Source organism: Suncus etruscus, chromosome 9 (genome assembly GCF_024139225.1).
Source record: "Suncus etruscus isolate mSunEtr1 chromosome 9, mSunEtr1.pri.cur, whole genome shotgun sequence".
Classification (NCBI taxonomy): domain Eukaryota; kingdom Metazoa; phylum Chordata; class Mammalia; order Eulipotyphla; family Soricidae; genus Suncus; species Suncus etruscus.
The window spans coordinates 54238404-54263300 of NC_064856.1; the positions used below are offsets into that span (position 1 = coordinate 54238404).

The 24897-nt window shown below is 37.6% G+C and overlaps 4 protein-coding genes across 4 annotated transcripts; 1 reads left to right on the forward strand and 3 right to left on the reverse strand.

Annotated features, from left to right (window-relative positions):
* The first annotated feature begins 428 nt into the window (after positions 1-428).
* LOC126018201 (olfactory receptor 52D1) lies at positions 429-1385 on the forward strand. Its single transcript, XM_049780347.1, has one exon. It carries the CDS (start codon positions 429-431, stop codon positions 1383-1385), a length of 957 nt encoding a protein of 318 aa, XP_049636304.1.
* Positions 1386-6814: 5429 nt separating this feature from the next.
* Positions 6815-8377, reverse strand: LOC126018480 (ubiquilin-1-like). Its single transcript, XM_049780613.1, has one exon. The coding sequence runs from the start codon at positions 8375-8377 to the stop codon at positions 6815-6817; it is 1563 nt and encodes a 520-aa protein (XP_049636570.1).
* Positions 8378-16413: 8036 nt separating this feature from the next.
* Positions 16414-18381, reverse strand: LOC126018146 (ubiquilin-3-like). Its single transcript, XM_049780280.1, has one exon. It carries the CDS (start codon positions 18379-18381, stop codon positions 16414-16416), a length of 1968 nt encoding a protein of 655 aa, XP_049636237.1.
* Positions 18382-22475: 4094 nt separating this feature from the next.
* Positions 22476-23928, reverse strand: UBQLNL (ubiquilin like). The gene is given in 4 exon segments (XM_049780614.1): positions 22476-22577; positions 22937-23034; positions 23037-23399; positions 23496-23928. Coding segments are annotated over 4 exon segments (996 nt in total).
* Between the last annotated feature and the right edge of the window lie 969 nt (positions 23929-24897).

Genomic DNA, 24897 nt, shown 5'->3' on the forward strand with positions numbered 1-24897 from the left:
GTTAAAAAATGGAGGGAAAAATCTCTGCAAGCATGCATTGGAAAGGATATAATGAGATTCAAGGATTCTCTAGATTTCCTAGATGTGGGATCTAAAATCTCTAGATATGGATTTATGAAAAGTTAATTAAATGATAAACAGGATATGTAGGAGATAAATCATGAAGGGTCACCTAGACAATTCTTAACTGTTTTAGTGCATAGAGCATAGAATTTATAACATGTTTAATAAAAAAAATAGAATATTGGCAAAAAGTAAACTAAGTAGTCTATATTTGAAAAATATCAAGATTTTTGAAAAATGAAAGTGAAATATATAAGGAGTTTATTATATAAAAAAGCTATTAACTGATATGAATGACCCAAATACCTACTGCAGGACAGGCAAATCGCCATTTCTTGGATAGAGTTCTTCAATCGACAAGCAGAATGTCGGCTTCTAATGACAGTGATGACAGTCTTCCAACTACTCTCTTCTTAACGGGGATCCCAGGACTGGAGTGGGCCCACATTTGGATTGCCATTCCCTTCTGTGCCATGTATCTGATAGCATTGGCTGGGAATGCTGCCCTCATCCTAGTCATTGCCTTGGACAATGTTCTTCATGAGCCCATGTACCTGTTCCTTTCTCTTCTCTCACTTACTGACCTGGCTCTCAGTTCTACCACTGTGCCCAAAATGTTGGCTATCCTGTGGCTCCATGCTGGTGAAATTTCCTTTGGTGGATGCCTAGCCCAGATGTTTTGTGTCCATTCTATCTATGCTCTGGAGTCCTCAGTTCTTCTTGCCATGGCCTTTGATCGATATGTGGCTATCTGTAATCCACTGAGGTACACCACCATACTCAACCATACTGTCATAGGCAAAATTGGCCTTGCTGGGCTATTCCGTAGTGTGGCTATTGTATCCCCTTTTATCTTCTTGCTGAAACGGCTGCCTTACTGTGGTCACCATGTTATGGCACACACATATTGTGAGCATATGGGTATTGCTCGATTGGCCTGTGCCAACATCACTGTTAATATTGTCTATGGGCTAACTGTGGCCTTGTTGGCTATGGGTCTTGATTCTATTCTCATTACTATCTCTTATGGCTTTATTCTGCGTGCTGTCTTTCGTCTGCCATCTCGTGATGCCCAGCACAAGGCTCTGAGTACTTGTGGTTCTCACCTTGGGGTCATCTTGGTCTTCTATATTCCGGCTTTCTTCTCCTTCCTCACACATCGCTTTGGCCAACACCGAATTCCCAAGAACGTACACATATTTTTGGCTAATCTCTATGTTTTGGTGCCTCCTGTTCTCAACCCAATCATATATGGTGCTAGGACCAAAGAAATCAGAAGTCGACTTCTAAAACTGCTTCACTTGGAGAAATTTCCAATATGAATACTGAGCAGATCTTGGAAAGGAGAAAAATATGTGGATATTGTAGCTGATGCATTTGCATGGATAGAGAGGAAGGCTTTGATGAGAGGAAACATGGAAAGGAAAGGTAAAAATAACTGGAAATATCAATACACACATTGTACATAAAATATTGAGACTCTTGAGAAACTTGTCTGAAAGAAGAAAACTGTAGAAAAATATTCCTAATATTCCTGTTTATCAAAAGCTGGATTTTGGAGAGCCTCGCTAACTTTGATACTATCACTGTGAAAAGCCCCAATCATGTACACTATGCCTACAAAGATCAACTTACTAAAGATCAAGTCAATTTCCATTATTGAAGGATCAGGATTTAATGAAGGAAATATCTTCTGTGTGTATAAGTAGAAAAATATGTTTTGATGATTTGTACAAATTCTGATTTTCGCAAATTCTGATTTTCTCCTGTGGGTGGTTATTAAGAACAGTACTATAGTCAAAGAATTGTATTTAAGTCCTGATTCTTCTGCTTATGTTTTTTGACTTTAAAAAAAATGTTGCTAAATCTTTCTCTGCATCAGTTCATCAAACTGTTAATTGAAGAAATATCTAACTTTTCATGTGTGATAAATGAATAAAATAACTGTAGAAATGTAAGCAATTTATGTAAAATGATGATAAATATGAGTTCTGCAAGCTCTTTTACCTTATTAAGTTGTAAATAATATATTTCCTGTCACCTTACAAGGGTATTATCAATACTGGATTACATAACTAAAAATTTTTGAAAGTTCTTGGTTGGGGCAGGGCGGTGGTGCTAGAGGTAAGATGCCTGCCTTGCTTGTGCTAGCCTTGGACGGACAGCGGTTTGATCCCCCGGCGTCCCATATGGTCCCCCAAGCCAGGAGCAACTTCTGAGCACATAGTCAGGAGTAAACCCTGAGCGTTACCAGGTGTAGCCCAAAACCCAAACTCCCCCCCCAAAAAAAGAAAAGAAAAGAAAAGAAAAGAAAGATCTTGGTATATAAATAGCATTAATTAAAACTATATTCTCTCTTATTTCCTTCTTTGGACTCTAGTTTTAGGTGTATTTTCTTTCAACCATCAATTCTTTTTTTGCTTCAGGGTCACACTTGGTGATGCTCAGGGATTACTCAAGTCCTTGCACTCAAAAATCACTCCTACTAAGTTTCAGGAGACCATAGTTGAAAACAGGATGGAATCAATCTCAGATCAGTCAAGTGCAAGATAATGGTATCTATCTTACTGTACTATCTCTCTAACCTCGAGCTATACTATTATTCTAATTAAGCATTTAAAGAAGGGTCAGGAAATAGATCAAAAGATTGGGACACATTTGTTGCCAGTGTGACCCCTGTAAGTTCCCAGGCACAAAGAGAGTAGAAATTACTAAGCATTACAGGGGTGACCCAAAAACCCAAACATCAAAAATGATTTAGCAGATCTTCCTTGGAATCAAATGATCTATTTTAACATCTTTGTTTTATCTTTATGTTCCTAATATGAGCTCTGGGAAAATGTCGGTGAAAAAGAAGCAAATGGGAAAAAAGACTAAATGAAAATTTCCCTCAATGATGTAAGAAGGGTGATACAATATGGAAGTAAACTCAGAAAGAAGAGAAATGGTTGGATAGATTAACATGTTAAGGATCCATTGACTGTGTAAATTAGTGCCACAGTATTAAAAGCAATGAAGAATATTACTATTCTCTATTTGTTTAGGTTGTGCTGAGGGAATTAAATATATTTTATATAACAAACATGCAGAAAGGATCACATGACTGTAAAATAATGTTTGTTGATACAAGAAAGCTTTTCTCAATATTATTAGATTTTAGGGATATTTTAATGGATTTAGAATATTTTATATTTTATTATAGCGTATTTTATGACTCTAACAAACACCTTTTTAAATAAGTATTCTACTTATAAAAAGCATACCACTCAATAAAACTGTTTTCACCTATACCTAATATATTCTTTAATGAAGAACAACTGTTTCTAGGGTGAGAGAGATAGTACAGAGAATAAGGTACTTGCCTTGCATGTGGCTGACTTGTATCCATTTCCTGGCACCTCAGAAGTTTCCTCAGGAGCACATCAACTATCACTGACCCCCCCCATTAAAATAAGTGAAAAATGTTATGTGTCTATCTCCTCTCTTTGACCTATGTCTGAACTCCAACTTTTCTCATATTTTCTAAGTATTTTCTTTTGCTTTGCTCGTTGTCTGATGTCACTAGGCAAGATGATACTGGCAAGTGCATAACATCATCATTCTCCAGAAAAAAATTAACAGTTTAATAAAAGAACTGAATTGCTTTACTATAAACTACTATCCAAGAAATTGAGTCAATTATACTATGGCTCTTCTCTTATTTTGTCCACATTATATTTCTATAAAATTATTATGAAAAGTCAGGTATATTCTTCATGTAAAGCAGATGAAAGTTACTTCAGATAGCTAGACACAACTTAGAGTTGAGTATCAATTTTATTTTATTGTACTTTTAAGCTTCTATCTTACATATTACTTTGAGATTTTGTAATTTACAGTACTGTTAATGTTTAGTTCATTTTTTTTGTTTTTTTGGGGGCAGGGCCACACCCATTTGATGCTCAGAGGTTACTCCTGGCTAAGCGCTCAGAAATTGTCCCTGGCTTGGGGGGACCATATGGGATGCCGGGGGATCAAACCTCGGTCCTTCCTTGGCTAGTGCTTGCAAGGCAGACACCTTACTTCTAGCGCCACATCACCGGCCCCTAATGTTTAGTTCTTGAGTATGTAATTCCAACACCACATTCATCACAAGTGTATTCAATCTCATTCTCGGGGTTAATTGTACAGTTTTGTTGACTTCTCACTGGTTTACAATATAAAATTCCAAAGGCTTCATTTCAGACCTTTATATGTGTGTAATTATAACCTTTCATACCACCAAAGTTCCGGTACCAGTCCAGTATCAAAAGACCCCTCTATTCAGTTGTCCCACCCACACTCATCACTTTCACTTTGGTCTATTTTACACAGTAAATGAATTCGACAGACATTTATTGACTATTTCTTTGTTTCCTTTAGTAGTACAGCATCTTCAACCTTTGACATCAGACTTTTGATGCATTCATCTATTGTTTCAGAATAGGTCTTTTTGGTGCCAATTTTGAAGAAAATAATTCACAGGTCCCCAGCTCTAAAAAATTTGACCTCACACTATATGAATCTACACTCTGAGCTGATATTTAAATTTTTACAACATCTTTTTTTTTCACATTCAGGCTATTACAATTTAACTCTACCCAATTTATATAATGATCACTGGATTCTACACATTCATGAATATATTCTCTGTATAGTGCACATCTGAGTACACTAGCTATGATCTCCACTTACACATGTGGGAAGGCCTTTAAATTTTGTCTTTATTTTTAAAATGCCAATAATATGCATGTTTTTAACCCTTATAAATAAGCTATTATCTTAGTACAGAGGGTAGAGCACTTGCCTTCCAAAGGGCCATTTTTGATATGATCCCGTACTACATATGATCATGAGCAACATATATTGCCCAATGTAGAAAAAAACAGAAATTTTTAAAAGATAGTGTGAGCAACCATATCAAAGATGAGGTGCTGATAAAATAGTAATAATGGAATAGTACACCTTTGCCTTGCACAGAACCAATTCAGTCTCTAGAATCCCCATATGGTCCCCTGATCCCAGCAGGAGTTTCTGAGAGCAGAGTCAAGAGAAAACCCTGAGCATCACCAAATGTGTCTCCTTCCCAAGGGAAAAAAAAAACCACTTATATTATTGCAAAAGTGAAAGTTCCCTTCTGAAAATAGGACAAAGGGAAGTCAGTCAGGGTCTGATTAAAAGATAAATAAATTAAAATAATTAAAATAATCTCTAGGTTTCATGAGAGTAGATTCAGGATGTGTCTGGTAACTTAGGTTACCTGACAACCTGCCCACCTACTTTAAGCTCAATAAAAAGTAGTCAATCACTGCCCTGTCTTAAAAAGTTAATAAAGGTGAAAGGAGTCTCTACACTTTAGGATCCTGCTTAAGAAACACTCCCCGCATAATCCCAAAGTTTCTCTCCATTTCTTTACTTTCTCTTAAATAAAATTTATTCTAAATTCAGGCATTCAATCTCTCTCCTTGCTTTCCATTTTTACTGTTTGAGGACAAGAACCTGAGATCACGTGCTCTTAATAACTAAAACTTAGAGAATAACTGCTGCATTTGTTATTTTCTACTCCCCGGCTTTCAATTATTCTACTATAGAAGAAATTTCAAGAACTCACTTCTTGAGTTTGTTTACTCTGAAACTAAAACACAGTTAAGGATTCTAGAGTAACTGAATTAGTTTAAGGTTTTAATTTTATTAATAATAAAATATAATCATTTATATTATAATTTTATCTTTGCACTTCCCCATGAATAAAAACATTTGTGTGCTATGCATAAGATTAAAAATGTTTATCTACAACTGGTATAATAAACAGTTGGTACTGAGTAGAAATAATTTATCTTTGTTTCCATTTCTGATAGGGTATGATGGAAATTTTGTACATAATCTATGAAAAAATATTTTTATAATGCTTCAACTTGAAAACAGCATATTTTTCATGTAGTCTGGAATAAATTTAATATATGATTCTGTAAATGTTTCAGCTAGGTTATAGCACAGCTGTATAGGGATCATTCCAACACTTCCCACATAACAATAGAAAAGAGTAGTTTCTTACTTGGATTAGAGAATCCTGAGATTATAGAGTTCAATTATGTGTGATAACAAGTTCTGTATTTAGTCAATAGGGAGAAATTATGGTAATAACTGCCCTATATTATATTTATAAGGTATTAATATGGAGTATATGCCAGATCCTTGTGCCAAGATATTGGTAACTGTAATGATCCTTTCAGTCCACGTGATTCCTTTAAGCAGGGGCAATTAGATGCTTCTGGAAAGTTAAAAGTGAAGCAACCAATGCTAAGTTTGAGTTTCTTTAGTGGAAATATTTTCAAGAAACTGAGAGACAAAAGAAAAAATAAAATTCAGGACCAAACACTTTGACTGAAAACACTCAAGATTACCCATATTATGTACAAAACTGAAAATATATTGAGATTAAGGATTTGTCATATACCCAGACCTGAAAACATATAATGAAATAAGTGATAACTACATTCATCTATATAACACAACCCCCAAATAGTATTTTCTTTAGTTTCTCAACCTCCTGCTACACAAACAAATTAACATTACACATAAGTCCCAAGCAATTTTAATGTAGAACAAGCTTGGGTAACAAAGGAAAAGTTCTTTAGTGTGCTCCTGATCAAAGTAGGAGAAATTCCCAAATTAAGCTACTTTCCCTCCCATCCTTTTCTTTTTCTGTATTGTGGGCATTAGTAGAAGAAAGCTAGAGTTCTGGTGTCCCCAGTAGCCTCTCAATAGCAGCATGAATATCTTCACTTGTGGCTATCAGGGCCTGAAGGTTGGTGTCATGATTTACAAAACCCATAGCCTTCAGATGCTCCAAATCTTGCTGGTAGAGACCTTCTGTGAGGGGAAATGAGGAAGGTGAGGATTGGGTAGGCTGGGAGCAGGCATTGGCTAATGCACGGAGAAGCTTTAGAATGGCCATAGTTGGTTGTACAGGGTTTTCTGCTCTATAATCCTGTCCTCCACCTCTAGTTTCAGGGACTTCTCTAGCTCCATGTGGTCTACCTGTGCTCCACAAACAAGGTCCCAGCCCAGGCACTTCCCTAGACAGTGTTTGCAGACCCTTTTCTATTTGTATTAATGCTTGCAGTGCTCGTGGGTTGGTGAGGATGGGAAGAAGTGGTATATGATGTCTCAGGGAGCTGCCCACTGTCAGCTGATGTAGCAAATCTGGATTCTGCTGTAGAATATGCAAAGCTTTGCGCAAATCAGAGGGCGAAGGTTTCAGCTGATTGGCTGGATTAGCTTTTCCTTTGGGCTGCTGGTTTTCTTGAGAGGGAGGATTCTGAGCAGAATGGTAGTCCAGCATACCATTCTTGCTCTCTGAGTTGGTTTGATTTGAAGCCATGCTTTTGGCACGAGCAGATTTTCCTGCCCTGATATCTTGCATCAATAACCTCACAGGTGCAAGGGCAGCAGGGTTTGTGGCAGTGGCATCAGTATTGCTGATGTGAGTATTGGCTACCTCTCTGCAATGCTCTGAACCTAAGCTGTGGCTTTTGCAGGAAACCAAGGGAGCCAAGGTGCAGAGCATGAGTTGCTGCACTTCAGAGCCGACCTGAGGTAATACATTGTCACCACCTGGTGCTGCCTTCAGGGTCTCTAATTCTGCCTTAGCTGTTGGTAGGAGCTCTGGCTTCCGGGCTGGGATCTGCAAGGTCTCTGGAGCCTTAAGAGCTGGCTCAGATTTCTGAAATGGTCTTGAGGATTCAGGAACATGGCTAGTATTAGCTGACTTCTCCTGTGTCAGACCTTGAACCAGAGGGTCTTCCAAGAACTGCAGCACAGACTCGGGTGGAGCCATCAGCAGTTGAGCCAACTGAGCAAGAAAGTTAGCCAAATCAGATGAGTTTCTCACCAGACGGCTCAGTTTGGCTGCCATACGGAAACTCTCTGAAGTAGATGATTTGGTGATTTGTGTGCAGGGGCATGTGGGACCTGGATGACTTCCAGAGTTGGACAGAGTTCCCTTCAGGCGATTCCTTACCACCAAATGGACTGTATCGCCATCAAGGATACCACGCTGACTCAGAGTATCTTGATCCCGGAGGATCTTTCCAGTGAAGATAAGCACCAGTCGATCAGTGTCACAGTGAAGACGTTTGGAGATCTGCTTCTTAAAATGGCGGACACTGCTATTTTTTGACAACATAAATTCCTGGAAGTCCTGTGGAGTCTTGACAGACACTCTTATGATGCGTGATATCTCCCTACCAGACATCAATCTGCTGTCTCCTGCTTCTTCCCTAGTCTGTGCCATATCTACCGAAGAGCAGACTGCAGGGCCACCCTAGACCTATAGAAGCCCAGGTGAAGCACTGTGCATACCTGGGTACAGGTACAAATAGGTGTCTAGTTATGTCCTCTTACCCATGCCCTGAGGATACCACCACCCAGTACAGCAGTGCAGCCACCTGGCTCCCATTGGGGTGGAAGTATCTCCTCTCAAGGGTCATATCCCTGAGGAATATGATGTCAATAATGAAGTCACAGTTACAGGGAGGCCTGAGTGAGGACAGTGCAGTATCTCTCCCACCTTAGGCTGACTCTGGTTATTATTTAAATTAAATAAATGAAGTGTTATTTTAAGTTATAGGGAATTCTAAAAATTAAAATGTTCTGATCTAAAGTGTTTTGTATCAATCAATTTTATTGTTAAAACATAATAAATTGAGGTTGATAAATATAGTCTGATAGCTGAGAAGAAAAGGCTCTGGCAGACTAGCTGATTCTAATTACATATTCTCTACTAAATTGTCTTAAAGTATGTGTGATGTATTCAAACTCTCGTGTTTTTATATAACACACTTAAAATATGAATATTTAATTTATTTGATATTGAGTTGTAGCTATCTTATCCCTTTGAGGTCTACACTCTGAGAGAATGATTCTGTTATCCAAGAACATGTAAACAAATGATATGCTATGGAACCAAAGAAATAGCACAGATGGAGCCTGCTTTGCATGTGACTAACACTGGCTCTATCCATGGTACCACATATGATCCACCAAGCAAGTAGTAATCCCTCATCAAAGATCAGTATTATGCCCTGAACAATTCCAGGTGTGCCCCATTTTGAAAAAAAAAAAAAAAATAAATGAAAATGTCACTCTACAATCATAACCAAGGCATAAATTTGTGTGAAAGTAACACTTTGAGTTTTGGTTTGCCTTTTTTTTTTTTTTTTTTTTTGGTTTGTCTTTTTAAAGGAACCAGATTTTTTTTTTTTTTTGGTTTTTGGGCCACACCTGTTTGACGCTCAGGGGTTACTCCTGGCTATGTGCTCAGAAATCACCCCTGGCTTGGGGGGACCATGTGGGATACTGGGGGATCGAACCGTGGTCCATCAGCTTGCAAGGCAGACACCTAACCTGTAGCGCCACCTTCCCGGCCCCAGGAACCAGATTTTTAAAAGTATTAACACTTGAGGCATATTCAACTGTAAATGCAGAAAAAAATATCTCTAAGGTAGTTTTTTTTTTTAGTTGGTGTGGCCAGAGAACTGAGAATTAAACCTTTGGCATCACATGAATATTGGGAGTATTTAACCACAAAGTTAAATTGCTAACCCACAATTATGACATCATAGCTTCAGATAAAGTCTGTCCAAGATATATAACACTTATACTGTTTTACTGTGAACATAGAGCAGCCTACCTAGGCTTTTAACATTTTATACTTGACCCTTTCTTTTGGTTCTAGAATTTTCCTAGAATGCTATCTTTAGAAAATTCATTCAGAAATGAGAAATTTTTGTGTCCAGATATTCCTTCCACAATGATAGTACTAATAGTAGATTGATAGATGTTCTGAAATTCTGATTTTAATTTACTTAATTTTGTTGTATTGGGGGCTGGATTGAGGTTACATCCAGTGGTGCTAAGGGTTTTAATTCTGACTGCTCAGAGATCAAGTAAGGTAGTTCTCTGAGGATTTTGTACATTGCTGATGACTGAACTAGGTCTGCTTCAAGAAAAGCCATTGCCTTAACTCATATAATATTTTCTGCCCAACTTTGATGACTTTATTTTATTTTATTTCAAATTATTTCATTAAAATACTGTGTTAAAGGTTGTACATAATGAAAGGTTTTTCATAATAGATGAGTTTTTTTGTTTCACAGTTGTTCATAATTATGTTTCAGTTATACACTGTACATATCCCTTCATCAGAGCACATTTTCAGCCACCAATGTTCCTAATTTCCTTCCCACCCTCCCCTCTATCTCTCTCTGCCTTTGGGGCAGACATTTTTCATGTCTCCTTCTCTTTTTCTTTTTTTCTGTAGTAGATACTGTGGTTTTCAATATTATTAATAAAGGGCTCTTTCAGCATCCTGTTCTTGTCCAGAAGTATCATTTCTAACTATTATTGTCATAACTATTTAACTGCACTCCTCTCTTATTTGTGGAAATCTTCCTGCCATGAACTGGTCCTCCTGGCCCTCTTCTCTATGGACTCTGGATATTATTACCATACTATCTTTTTTTTATATCCCACAAATGAGTGTGATTATTCTGTTTGTTCCTTTCCTCTAACTCATTTCACTCAACATAATGCTCAGCATCCTGTGTTCTATTTACTGAATTTAAAAGGCTAAAATATCTCATGGGTTCAGCCTTCATAGATGACAGGAGGTCAGACTAGCTGGCCTCTCCTCAAAATAATGTCTACATTATATACCTTCTACATCATAGAAATCAGTGCTACAAATGACTTTTGGGAGTTCCCTTTGAATTTTCCCTGGAAGAATCAGGCATTCAAAATATTTACTCTAATTTTTCTTTAACTAATCTTTAACAAATGTTAAAGAACATTTAGGAATTTTATTTCTCATAATAATGATAATGATTTTTTCAACCTCAATGCCTTTGAAGTGAAATACCCTTCACATCATCTCCTATGAATATAGTGTTAGTGTCTGAAGTTTACTTGCAAGCACCAGTTACTATCTTACCCTATCTACATTTTTTCCTCAATGAAAAGACCTCATTTATATTGATCATCAAGTTCTTCAGCACAAACCCACATTTTTATTTCCTAAGGAGCCATTTTTTTATATTTTTGTTCAATATCATTTTTTCTTTATTTAAATATCTTGAATACATATATGATTGTGATTAAGTTTCAGTCATGTAAAGAACACCCCCCTTCACCAGTGCAACATTCCCACCACCAATGTCCCAAATCTCCCTCCATCCCACCCCACCCCCACCTGTACTCTAGACAGGCTTTCCAGTTCCCTCATTCATTTACATGATTATGGTAGTTCTCAGTGTAGTTATTTCTATAACTGCACTCACCACTCTTTGTGGTGAGTTTCATGAAGTGAGCTGGAAGTTCCAGCCCTCCTCTCAGTGTTTCTAAGGATTGTTGCAAAAATGACTTTTATTTTTCTTAAAACCCATAGATGAGTGAGACTATTCTACATCTCTCTCTCCCTCCGACTTATTTCACTCAGAATGATAGACTCCAGGTACATCTATGTATAGGAAATTTTCATGACTTCATCTCTCCTGACAGCTGCATAATATTCCATTGTATATATGTACCACAGTTTCTTTAGCCATTTGTCTGTTGAAGGGGATCTTGGTTGTTTCCATAGCCTGGCTATTGTGAATAGTGCTGAAATAAATATGTGTGAGAAAAGGGTTTTTGTATTGTATTCTTGTGTTCCTAGGGTATATCCCTAGGAGTGGAAGAGCTGGGTTGAATGGGAGCTCAATTTCCAGTTTTTGGCGGAATCTCCATATCGCTTTCCATAGAGGTTGGACTAGACGGCATTCCCACCAGCAGTGGATAAGTCTAAGGATCCAATTTTATTTTAATATTTTCAATTATACATTTATGATTTGTTAAGAATATAAGTCTCACTGTTATTTTATTAGCTTGAGCCAATCATTTTCCTATTTGAAATTGGTTTTTATTGTTTTAATATGGTCATTAATCCTGGATGTTTTTAAGATTCAGAAAAACAATGTCTATAAGGTGTAATCTAAGTTATCCAGAAAAAAAACTGACTTGTTAAATATTGAACATAATTTTCATGTTTGTTACTGACAATCTTTGGTACCTCTAGTGGTCAGGTCTATGACACTTTAGACTTACGATTTAGTGTGTTCCTTTAAGTTTTGAAATAATCAAGACTACAGATATGCTTCTACTTTTAGTTCTTAGAACTATTAAATCTTCTACATTTATTTTAGATATTGGATTAAACAGTCAAGTTGAGAACATTTTAGTTTTATTTTTGAACCAGTAGGTTATGTTTCTAAATATCAAATTGCCCAGTCTTCATTATCAAAACTAGTTAAAATACTATGTAGTTACTATTTGTATTTTAACAGGAGAAAACCCATGCTAAGTATTTCTGAGAGCACTGTCAAGCTCTAAATTAAAACTAACTGGATTCTAAAAAATTAAAGTATTTGCCTCTTATTAATAACAGTAAATAAATAAAAATAATAAAATCTTAAGTTCCCTAAAATTTCAATAAATTTTAATTTACTAATTAAAAAATAGAGAGCTCAGGACAGAGAGGTCAGAATTTACCAAATATCCAAGACCATAACTAATGTAGTACAGATGACAAAGACAACACCAATTAAGTTGTATTATACCAAACATCTCATTCCAAAAAACAGAATATGGGAATAAAACAGGTTTTATTGAAATAAGATGGTTGGTATAAGAAAGTTGGAATAAATTACATAAAGTTTGAACTTTTGAAACTGATTGGAGTCCTTGGTCTGACAGAAAATACTGTTTTCAATATTTCAATAACTATAATTTTCAAATACCTATTTGTTTGGAATTAGTTGTATTAGTTGAAATCTCATTATTACATGGTTTGTGTTTCTCCTCAATTTGAAAAATCTAGTCACACTTGGTGATGCTCAAGGGCTAGTTTCTGACTAAGTATTTAGGGATCACTCCAGGAAATGTTTTAGAGACCATTTGGTGCTGAGGCTCAAACCTGGGCCTCCATTATGCATAGCAAACACTCCACCCATTATATTACTTCCCTGAGCTCTAAAATTACATTCTTTGGAGGAAGGCTGGGGAGTTGTGGCCACATCCAGCAGCATTCAGGAGTTACTCCTGGCTCTATACTCAGAAATCTCTCTGGCAGGCCCAGGGGGACCATATGGGATGCTGGAGATCTAACTGGGTTGGCTGCATGCAAGGCAAATACCCTACTCACTGTGTTATTGCCCAGGCCCCCTAAATTTATATTCTTAACCTGAATTATCTATCCCCTAATAGAAAGTGACTTCTAGGTGATTTGTAAATGACAATATGGGTTACACTATTTTTTCATTGAAATTTCACATTCTACTCTGCTGATGACCTATGCTTTTCTTTTTGTGTCCTCTTAGTACATGTGAATGGCCTATGATATGTCATCTTTTTCCCTTTGGTATTGGAGATAAATTCTAAGGCTTCAACCACAATTAAAAACAAACCAACAAACAAAATATCAGAGCTTCACACATACAAGTGCTCTCTCACTAAACTACATCCCTGGCTCCAGCATATGAAACATTGTGTATTTAACTTAAAAATGACCTATTTTAATGGCAGTAGAAATGTCTATTTTTTCACCATCTTTAAAGTCCATATTCATTGTCTAGCTACAGACACACTCAAGAGTTCTATTCTTTCTCTTGCTCATAGAATGCCATGTCTTGAATAAAGTGGTGGGGGAGGATTAGATGGGGGCATTGTTGGTGTGAATGTTGCACTGGTGAAGGGGAGTGTTCTTTTTTTTTTACAATTATCTTTATTTAAACACTGTGATTACAAATATGATTATAGTTATATGATTACTGTCATGTAAAGAACACCCCCCTTCACCAGTGCAACATTCCCACCACCAATTTCCCAGATCTCTCTCTTCCCCACCCCCCCACACCTGTACTCGAGACAGGCTTTCTACTTCCCTCATTCATTCACATTGTTATGATAGTTTTCAGTGTAGTCATCTCTCCAACTGCACTCATCACTCTATGGAGTGTTCTTTTCTAATAACTGAAACTCAACTATGTTTGTAATCATGGTGTTTAAAAAAAGATATTATTATAAATAAAAGAGTTGTATTCTTACCTAGCTTGTTACTTACTGATAACAATTTTTCCCATTTTCGGAACCAATATATTGGCTCCTTCTATATTTGATGCATGACAAATGTCTTCCTATCACTTAAAGCCACTGTACCAGCAATTTTCCAAGTTTTCAGTGTTTCTATGGCTCATTATATGAATCACCCTGACTCTTCAAATTTTCACCAAAGGCCTTTTTAATTATGCACTAGTTTGTTAGTGTTTTAGATATCTACATAAAATTACAATCTATACTTTATTTTTCCTTTAGTGTATAAACTCAATGAGAACCAGGAATATTTTATTCTAGTTTCATTGTAACCTTATACATTATTAAATATGTATGAGTGCATAAAATATGGATAGCTTTGTGCTCCACCTAGAAATTACAACCAGAAACAGTGAGAGTCACTTGCACCCCAAACTTTGTTCGTGTCTAAATCATAAGCTGGTAGCTAAATGATAGCTTGCTCCAAATATTCTGGTTTTCAAGTGAATATTAAACATATTAGTCCCTGAAAATACCCAAAATTAACTTTCACAAACATTTACATTTAACATGCACTACTTTCAAATCTTTATCTCAGTGATATTCTTTATCAAAGATCCTGTTCTTAGAGCATTCCATGGAGCAAATGTACATGAATTTGGGTAGTCGCCTTGCAGCAAATGACTCCAGTTTGATTTCAAGCACTGCTTATGGTCTCTGAGAACATAAGTGATCTTTGAATGCAGAGCCAGAATAAGCCTTAAGCATGGCAAGGTTTCTCTCACCATTATGAACTCCTCACATAAAAATTATCCTTTTATCTCTTTGATAGCAATCTAGTATTACTTTGTTTTTATACTTGCATTCTGTGATAAAATTTCAAACTCTGCATGAATTTATAGAGGTAGAGATTGTAGTCATATAGAGATGGATTTAAGGATGAATACACATTGTGATAGTCTTTTACATTAGTATGTTTGCCATGAGCCCAAGGGAATATTTGCATACATAGGCTGAAAGCTATGATGCACCTTCTTGATTTAATATTTATATTATTTTTACATTAAAATGGCACAGGTCATGGGAAAATAGTGCAAACTAGAATTAAGTCTGTGATGCTAAGAACTTATAGTAGGTCTATCCCAAGGCCATGCATTTTTTACATAGTGGTTCTTCTGAAAACCACTCCCACTTCTGAGATCTATCAACTACAATCTCACTGATTTTCAATTTTACTCACAAAAATCTCCCTAACTCCAAAACTGATATTAAGCTTTGGTTTATGGTCATTTGTACCTCTCTATCTTCTTTATAGCATTTTAAAGTTTAAAAATAATACATAAAATTCTTTTGATTCAATTTGATTAGATCCTATTACCAGATCATAAATTTGTAAAGGCAGAGACTCACATGAGTTCCTAATTCCTACCAATGTACTAAACAAGGGTAAGTACATAATTTCTGAGCCAGATGTTACAAGAAAGGAAAATCCAGAACAAACAATGTTCATATCAGTAAAATCAAACTTCTGAAAGTGAATAAATTTTTTAACTTGATGATATTAAAATATGTTCTTAATTCTCCTCGATCACTTAGGGATTGGTCTCAAATCCATATAATCACCTGTGGCATAGATTTCAGGGTCCATAAAAACAGGCAACTATACCACTTGTCAATCACCTGGTGAATGTGCTAAAGCCCTAGGTCACTATCTAGAGCCTCAAGAGGGTAAATGATTCTTTAAAGGACACAGCAAAGTCTCAGACATTTCTTAATTCTCTGTTCTCCAAATATTTAACCCTTCTAACTCCTAATATTTTGTTTCCCCACTGAACTCTCCTACCCATGATGAGGCAGCACCTGTCTCACACCCTTATTTTATCTCATTAGCTACAATAAAATAATCAGACTCAGGAAGCAAGGGACATTTGAGATTGGATGTTATTGCATCTCAAGTTAGGCATAAGTAGAGCTCAGACTGGGGCCCCACAGCAGAACAGTAGCAGGGGTGGTTGGGTCACATATAGCACCTACACTTGCTTATGGCTCTCACTCCTTGTTGACTCTGGAACAACCTTGTCTCCACAGTAAAGGGCATTATAGTAAATTTGGTTCATAGTGCAGCTGCATTCAAGAATTGGAGGGAGTTGCGGAAGTGGGATGTGGGGGAAATGTAGGAAAAGATAATGGTCTGAATAAGGGCTCTTATGACTGCCTCAGTTTCTCCACAGCCGCATCTACATCACCTCCTGTAGCAATGAGGGCCTGGAGATTGGCTTCAGGATTCAGAAAGCCCATGGCACGCAGCTGCTCTAACTGCACATGGAAATGGATCTCAGGCTGTAATTGCTGGGTATTGGTATTAGTTAAAACCTGCAACAGCTGGAGGAAGGGAGAAGAATGGAGACTTTGCTCCATAGAGCCCTGTGCTGGGGGAGGCCCAGATGCTGGAGCTAAAGGAGAGTGCTCAGGCATAAGAGATACATCTCTAGGGTCCAGACCTCCTGCCATAATTCCCAGCCCTGCTAAGCAAGGCATAAACCAGAGAAGAAGGCGAGGTGCTTCAGTAGCCAGGATCTGCAGGCCTTGCTCAATCTGTAACAATGCATGCATGGCACGGGGGTTTGCCATGGCTGCCTGAAGGTGCAGTAATAGTGGCAGTTGCCGACGCATCTCATCCTGCAGCTGGGGAGCCCGATTCATGCCAGTTGGTCTCAGAGATCTTGGGTAAATTAATGGTGGCAGCCAGGCATGCTCAGGGATTCCAGGGGAATCGCCTGTCATGGGGGAAGCATGTGAAGGAACAAATGGTGCTCTAAGGCCAGAACCCATCAACCCTGAGACAAGATCAGGCATAGTGGAGCTAGGGCCAGTGGATTGACACCCAGCAACATCTTGGTTTCTATCTTGATGAGTATTGGACTCTGTAGGGTATCTCAGGGATGCTGGGTAGGATGGTTTTACCTTGGTTGATACGGATTCCTTGGGGTGTGACTGGCCTGACTCATTTTCCTTGGATGAGTGTAAAGTTGGAGGAATTCGATTTCCTGATGGTGATGTTTCTTGGTTTGAGCTGAGGGTGGATGCCATCCCCTGCAGATAGGTCCCTAGGGAATGGGGGCTTTCATGCAATTGTTGGAGATAGTCATAGAGACCTAAATTACCCAAAATGTTGGGAAACCTATTTCTAATTTCAGATACATTCTGGTCCCTTGACTGCCTGTTCCCTCTTCCACCTGAGTCTGTATGTGTAGAAGTCCAGGGGTTAGGGAGAGGATCACAATTCTCTGTCCTTGAAGGTTGTCTGTTGTTGCTGGTGTTATTAGCAGTGATAGTAGCAAAAGGATTGCCACCGAACTGCTCCTGTACTGCATTCAGCATTGGGTCCATGATATCTGTGTACATAGTACGAAGCACATTATAGCCCCCAGGAATGCTCTCCAGGTTACTGAGTGCCCGGTCCTGGCTCCTCATCATTTCTTGCATCATGGAAGGGTTGCGTAGAAACTCTAGTGTTTGCCGCATGATTTCAGGGTTGTTTAGAATATGCCCAATCTCTGGATTGTTTTGAATCAATTGCTGCATGTGAGGATTATCAAGAACTAGCTGGCGCATGAGGCTGGTGTTGGACAGCAGACCTTGGATGAAAGGATCCTCAATAATCTGTGCCACAAACTCAGGTACAGACACATTCTGCCACATCATTGAACTTTGCTGGTCTGGGAAACTACCAGGGGTCAGGCCTAACCCATTGAGGCCCGAGAGGACACCTAAGCTGAAGGTGGGAGGGCCATCTGCTGGGTAAATGGGGCTAGACTGAGGGAGTGATCCAGGGCTTGGGGCTGGAGTAGACATTGAAGCAGCTGAGCACTCATTGCCCAGGGTACGACGCTGCATCTTGATGACCAGGTGGACAGTGAGGCCATCTCGCACTCCACACTGTGCCAGTGAGTCAGGGTCTTTGAGGATTTTGCCAGCAAAGATTAGTACCAGCTGATCAGGGTGAGCCTTAAAGCGCTGGGATATCTCTTCCTTCAGCTGTAGGATGGTGCAAGTGTCTGTCACTGAGAAATCCTCTTTGTCCTTGGGTGTCTTCACTGTCACTTTGATGAAGTGGGGATCCTGGACTGGCGCTGGGCTGCCCTGTGGCAGGGCCTCTCCACTTTTGGCCATGATGGGCAGCAGGAGGCCCAGTTCTGTGGGGACACAGCTGGGAGAATGGAGGCGGGAAGTGAAGATCACGCTTTTGGGTAGTGGTAAAAGAAAGAGAAAGTTGAGCTGAAAGAGTATTTGGGATCTTAGGGTAGAGAAACTGTAAGATCGACATGAAAGGGCTCTGATATCTCTGGGAAAGGATACTTATGGAGAATTATGAATTTGGGAGATGTTGAGGAAAGGAAAGGGAAACCAGACCCTGGGGAATGTTCTGTAGCTAACACATAAAGAGATAAAGTTAAGAAGAGGGGCCCAGTTTGGGGAATACACACCAACCAGCCGTGGCCCCGTCTTTCTTCTTATGCAGGGCTCCAAACTGCCCTCATCTTGCTGAACAACCAACCCTGAAGCCTTCTGGGCTGGAACCCACTCCAAGTCACCTTTGTGACCTCAGAAATGACATCATAGCTTCTTACAATAGATTTTTAAAAATTCTTCAGGATATCTGAAAACTCTATATACCTACTACCCTTTTGTTATTTTTCATAGTAAAGAGACTAAGCTGACCTTTTTTTCTAAGACCAAAAGTTGTGCTTTCACAAGCCCAGGTATTGTATGCATATATTTAGATTCAGATTGTGAAATTATAAAGTTTTTTAAAATCGCTTGCATTTAATTTAAGATCCAAATCCAGCTACTTCCTAGGATTTTCCTATTACTCTTTTCTATATAATTCAATATTAGCTTTGAGTGCTTTATATGTTTTTGAGGTAATGGCTTCTTGATGGGTAAGATCTTAGATATGAGACAGAGGTCAAGAATGATAAACTTGGATCCAGAGTAAAAACACAGTGGGCAGGGCATTTGTCTTGCATGTGGGAAACCCAGATTGAATCCTCAGCATCCCATATGGTTCTCTATGCACTACAAAGAATAATTCTTGAATGCAGAGCCAGGATAGCTAGGATTAAACTCTCGAGCACTACCATGTGTGGTCCAAAAAAAAAATAAAGAAAAAATTAATGTTACACTTATTTTATGGGAAAATAGGTATTATGATCCTGGAAAACTCAAAGAATAGGCAATTTGATGAGACTATAAAATAAAATAAAGTTATAATCAAATAATTAAGTATAGTTTTTATGTGTTTTAGGTATAAACATTTAAATTACAATTATATCCAAATGGAAATGCAGAAAGGTTCAATATTGTAAGCTTATATAGTTTTATGAATACTAACATTATCTAGAATCATAAGATTAGTGAATATAGTTAAAGGGCATACATCTAGAATAGGCCTTGGACATGTCAACAATTACAAGATAATAGATAAAACTACAATGGCACAAAAAAGAAAGGTTATGTGTGAGAGAAACAGAGAAGGGGGAAAATTTTTAGATAAAGGGTACTAGAACTTTGATAGTAGATGTGTAATATCTTTTTTACACGAAGCTATTATATATATAAGCTATGTCCTGCTGTTCTATCTTGACAAATCAATTATAAATAAATAAGTGACAGATCAATAAAAATTAGAATGGTTGAAGATTATATAATTGGAACAAAAATTGTGACTAAATAGCATCATAAAATGAAAAGAAAGGACTGGAGAGACAGCAAGTGAATTTGTAAAGAGAGGGACCCAAGAGGTAAGTTACATATGAAATGACTACCTTGCATGCAGCTGCTCCTTGTTTGATCTTCAGCACCACATATGTGATTACTGATAACTGCTAGAAGAGACCCCTGTGCCAAAAAGTTATCCCTGAGAGAATTTCAAACCTTGGTGAAACCAGATTTGTATGATTATTAGAGCCACAAATCTCATCAATAAATGTCAATATTATTAATAGAGATGGCAAAATTGGGAAGCAAAAATTTTGCTCAGAGGAAGGGAAAGGAATATCTTTTAGGTACAAATTTGCCAGTGTTCCTACTCTATTCCCAAACAGTACCATCTATTTAGAACATCTTATTTTACTTTAACGTTTTTTTATATTACTCCCCAATATCTATAAGTTGAACTGTCTCCATCCCCACAAAATTTTATTAAAAATGTCTTTATTTTGTCTGTTATTTCATTGGTGTTTTAGAATGTTTGACTTATTAAATTTTGACAAGAATTTTTAAATAAATCAGTGATTAAACCAAAATTACATACCAGTTGGTTGGAATACTACCCTTAGTGAGGCAGAAAGAGGGAATTTAGGAATCTTGTCAAGCTACTGAAAAAATGACTTACAAATATTTGGCTAAAGGAAATTATATTTTTGAATATTTACTGTTCCATAGAAGCCTGAGTTTATGAGATGAATATGCAGTGAGGATAGCAGAGATCTATCTTCATACTAAAGAGAAAAGAGTAAAAGCAGTAATCTAATTCATCTATATCTATCATCTATCTATCTCTTCCTCTTTCTCCATCTCTCATTTTTTTTATTTTTTGTTTGTTTGTTTTTTGGGTCACACCCGGAAGCGCTCACGGGTTTCTCCTGCCTCTATGCTCAGAAATCGCCCCTAGCAGGCTCAGAGGACCATATGGGATGCCAGTATTTGAACCATCGGCCTTCTGCATGCAAGGCAAGTGCCTTACCTCAATGCTATCTCTTCGGCCCCTCTCCATCTCTCTATCTCACTCGCATATAAACACGTGGACATACAAAGTGGCAACAGCAATTAGTAAGATAGTCCTAAAAGAATAAGCAATCAAGATTTTATTGAACAATAAAATTTACCTATTCTCCACCATCACTCCCTTTTCAAACTTAAAAATAATAGATTTGAAAAATCAAAAACATTTTATGCTGAACTATCTGAATGTTTTTACATTTTGTTTTTACATGAATACATTAAGACTGTATTGATTCAAAGGCATTATGTGGATATGTTGCTTACTTTGCATGCAACCAATCCAGATTTAATCATTGGATCACTTATGATCCCCTAAGCATTACCAGTAGTGACTCATAAACACAGTCAGGTGAAAACCTTAAGCTCCACAGGATGTAGCCCAAACAACAAAAACAAAATATTCTTACTTACAATATATAGGTAAATTATGTAACTGTGTATTTATCTGGCTATCAGTAGCTGTATAGACACATCCTAAGTGCAGTTTTGCAGGCTAAGTTAAACTTTAACACTTTGTTCAAGCCACTTTGTGACTTGCACATATGCACATTTTACTGAGGCTGACTATGTATTTTCCTGAGCATATTAATAGCATGTGAATATGCATATATTCATGCATATATGCATATATTCATATGAAATAACATATGAATAGAAAATATCTTTACATTTGATTCAATGTGCATAGTTATGTTCCCATACTAATGGATGTAGGTGGGGGAATGTGCCATGTTTGTAAGGTAGGCAAGGCAAAGATTCTTTGCAAATATATCTTGCAAATAGTTGCCACCCATTTAAAAAATTAGATGGAGACAAATGAGTATAGCCACTTTATTGACAGACCTTCCATCCAAGATCCAAGTCCAAGATTGGACTGTTATTCAATATAGAAAGCAGTGATCGTTTTCTCCAATTCCAGGACATCTCTTGACTAGAAACATCAGAAGATATAAAAATGGCAGAAGGTGTAGGCAAATGGGTGAGTGTGTGGTTAAAAACAAATGGGTAGGCACAGAGATTACAGCCCCTGGGATCTCTTGAGTTTTCATACTATAGTATAGATATTCCTTTTGATGGCAAAAAGTTTTTGCCAAGCTAATAAGATTAGCTTGATGTTTCCCAAACCCCATGGCTTGAAGAGATTCTATTGGCTTACTAAAACAATTCTCAGGTGCATGCAGAATGTGGGAAAAGTCTTAGTGATTGTTATCTCTGGAAAGCAATTTCAGATTTGTGGCAGCATCCAGGCACTTTGATCTCAGCATTTTGAGCACATTTTAGGCCCAATGCACTGTGTCAGAGAAGTTGCATTTAAGAGCAGGAAGTGAACTCAGACCCCATAGATATGGTAGAATACAGGTTAGAACAATAGCTTCAGATACTACTCAGTTTGTATTAGAGCTTGTGATGCTTTAGGGTTGGCCAGCCATAGAAGCACATCATAAATTTGTGCCTATAGCAAGAAGGTGGTTAGGTTTTGCTTACTGTTCATTCAGCTGGAGTATCCTCATGAATAGCATCATCTGAATTACCAGGTTGGGTCTCTTCAAAAGCAACTGCATCATGCTTCTATGATATGAGATCTGGTATGTTTATCTGATGAGTGGTTATCATCCTTTGATACCTGGTTAAATCAACCTAGCAAGCTGGTGGGTGCCTGTAGAGGATGAGAAATCTCTACACTAGGCAAAGTACAAGATGACGAATGAATGGTACAAGTATGACTTCAGTCCTTTGTGGATATAGCTGCTTTATTGGTCCCAGAAGCACAGCTTGGTTTGTTGTGGGTATCATTTGTTGAGGTGACTGAAGATAAAGCATGAGAATTAGTAAACATCATTTGGGCTTTAGGGAGCTGTGGAAACTGGTCTCGCCATTCCTAATGGATAAAAATTGAGTTTTTGACACTTATCCTTTCAGAAGATCTGTAAATAAGTTGTACCTCAAAGGTATATTTTATGCTGTTGATGCTTTGGTCATTGAAATTAGAATACCTCTGAACTAGTACATTATCCCCACCTGAAATTATCTTTAAACCCGGTGTGATTGTGGGTAAGGAGATTGCTCAAGATTATTTGTAGGTTGACAGATCTTCACTATCTCTTGGATCATGGCAAACTTTCTGGCCAGTTCAAGAGTCTGGCATAATATTTCAAAATTGTGGAGGATGTGTGAAATATCTGGGTCCTGCTTCATCAACTGTTGCATAGCTGGATGTTCTTCAATAAATTGGTCAATGATGCTCCTCTTGGACAGAAGCCACTGTCTGATAGGATTCTCCAGCCTGGGTGTAACATGTTTTTGTCTACCCATGTTCAGGTTTTGGCCTGATAACTTGGATGCATTGGGTTTAAAATAGACATCTGATTCCACTGAGTTGTGACTTAGATCAACAGGTTGAGATACTCCATTTCTGTTTCCTTTGGTGTTTTTATTGTTTCTGTCCTGGTGGCCAGGCTTATTAATTGGAAAGTTCTTGGATAAATTATGTGAGTTGTGACTTAGATTAGCTGGTTGAGATACTCCATTTATGTTTCGTTTGGTGTTTTTGTTGTTTCTGTCCTGGCTGCAAGGATTATTGCTTGGAAAGTTCTTGGAAGAATGGACTTGGGATCTGGAGCCCTGTTTTGCCTTGATGACCAAGTGGATGGTGTGACCATTCAGGATACCCCTCTGTCTCAATGTGTCATGATCTTTGAGAAGACGGCCCATGAAGACCAGTACTAGTTGATCCATTTTGCATTTGAAGTAAGCAGATAACTTCTCTTTGAACTGCCTCACTGAGGTGTCATCAGTTACTATAAAAAATTTTTGACTACCTGGTGTCTTCACTATCACTCGAGTGGCACTTAAAGAGATGTTTTTGTCTGAAGGCAGACCTGAAGGACACAGACTGTGGGCCATTCTAAATGATCAAGAGATGACATGCAGCATCGACCTTGGTGAGCCAAGAGAAGTAGGGGCAGAGCTCTGAGGGAAGACGAATATTTTCACTGGCTTCAGTATTAGATGTTTTCTCAGGTCACAAATTAGTTTCTGTGTGGCCCAGAATATGGATGTATAATTATACTAAGGCCAGAATTTTTGCGATGTTGCATTCTTACCGCAGGTCTCCAGATGATGCCCAGCAGAAGTCTGTCATGGCTACTAATTCATATTTTGTTCAATGTAGGCTTGAGACAACTCCTCTAAGGAGAGCCCCTCCCACCAAGAGCATAGCATTTTCAAAAAAGGAAATTGTGATGTCAACTCTAGTCTCACAAACTCTGTTAGGACTATCTGGGGAAAAAGGATGTATTTGGGAGTCTAGATCTCACAATAAAAGAGAGATGATTTATTTTGAAAACTATGAACAAAGCTCTCAGGATAAAATTATTTAAAAGAAAATGAAGAACAGTATTTCATAGTGTTTTCTGTGGGTCTGGGTACCTGATAGGAATAAAAGATTTATAGGAATGTTTGGTCTTATTGAAGTCCAATCAATACACAGCAGGTATATTTAAGTTAGAATGAAATCCCTTTCAAAAGAGATTCTTTCTTTGAGTGATTTCAAAAAAGTATGTCTTAGAAAAGTAAATTGAACAATAACATAACTTTTAGTAGGAGAGAAAGTTTAATTTCCTTCTAGATATTTGAGATTCTGCCATCAAGAGAATTCATATATAATATAAATACATTTCCTATGTCCTAGAAGCACAAGAAATGCTAACTAGGTAGATTCTCTCTTGGAACATTACAGGCTAATGGTGAGTAAGCTATACTCATATATATATATATATATATATACATATATATACATATACATATATATAAGTATAATTTCCTTTCATGTATTAATTGCCTTTTTCTACATATCATGAAAAATTATAATAACTCACTTCACTAGTATACTTCTGTTTTACA

What these genes read in the sequence shown, in the direction of transcription:
- LOC126018201 (XM_049780347.1), top strand. Translation starts at nt 429, where the DNA reads ATGTCGGCTTCTAATGACAGTGATGACAGTCTTCCAACTACTCTCTTC.
- LOC126018480 (XM_049780613.1), bottom strand. Translation starts at nt 8,377, where the DNA reads ATGGCACAGACTAGGGAAGAAGCAGGAGACAGCAGATTGATGTCTGGT.
- LOC126018146 (XM_049780280.1), bottom strand. Translation starts at nt 18,381, where the DNA reads ATGGCCAAAAGTGGAGAGGCCCTGCCACAGGGCAGCCCAGCGCCAGTC.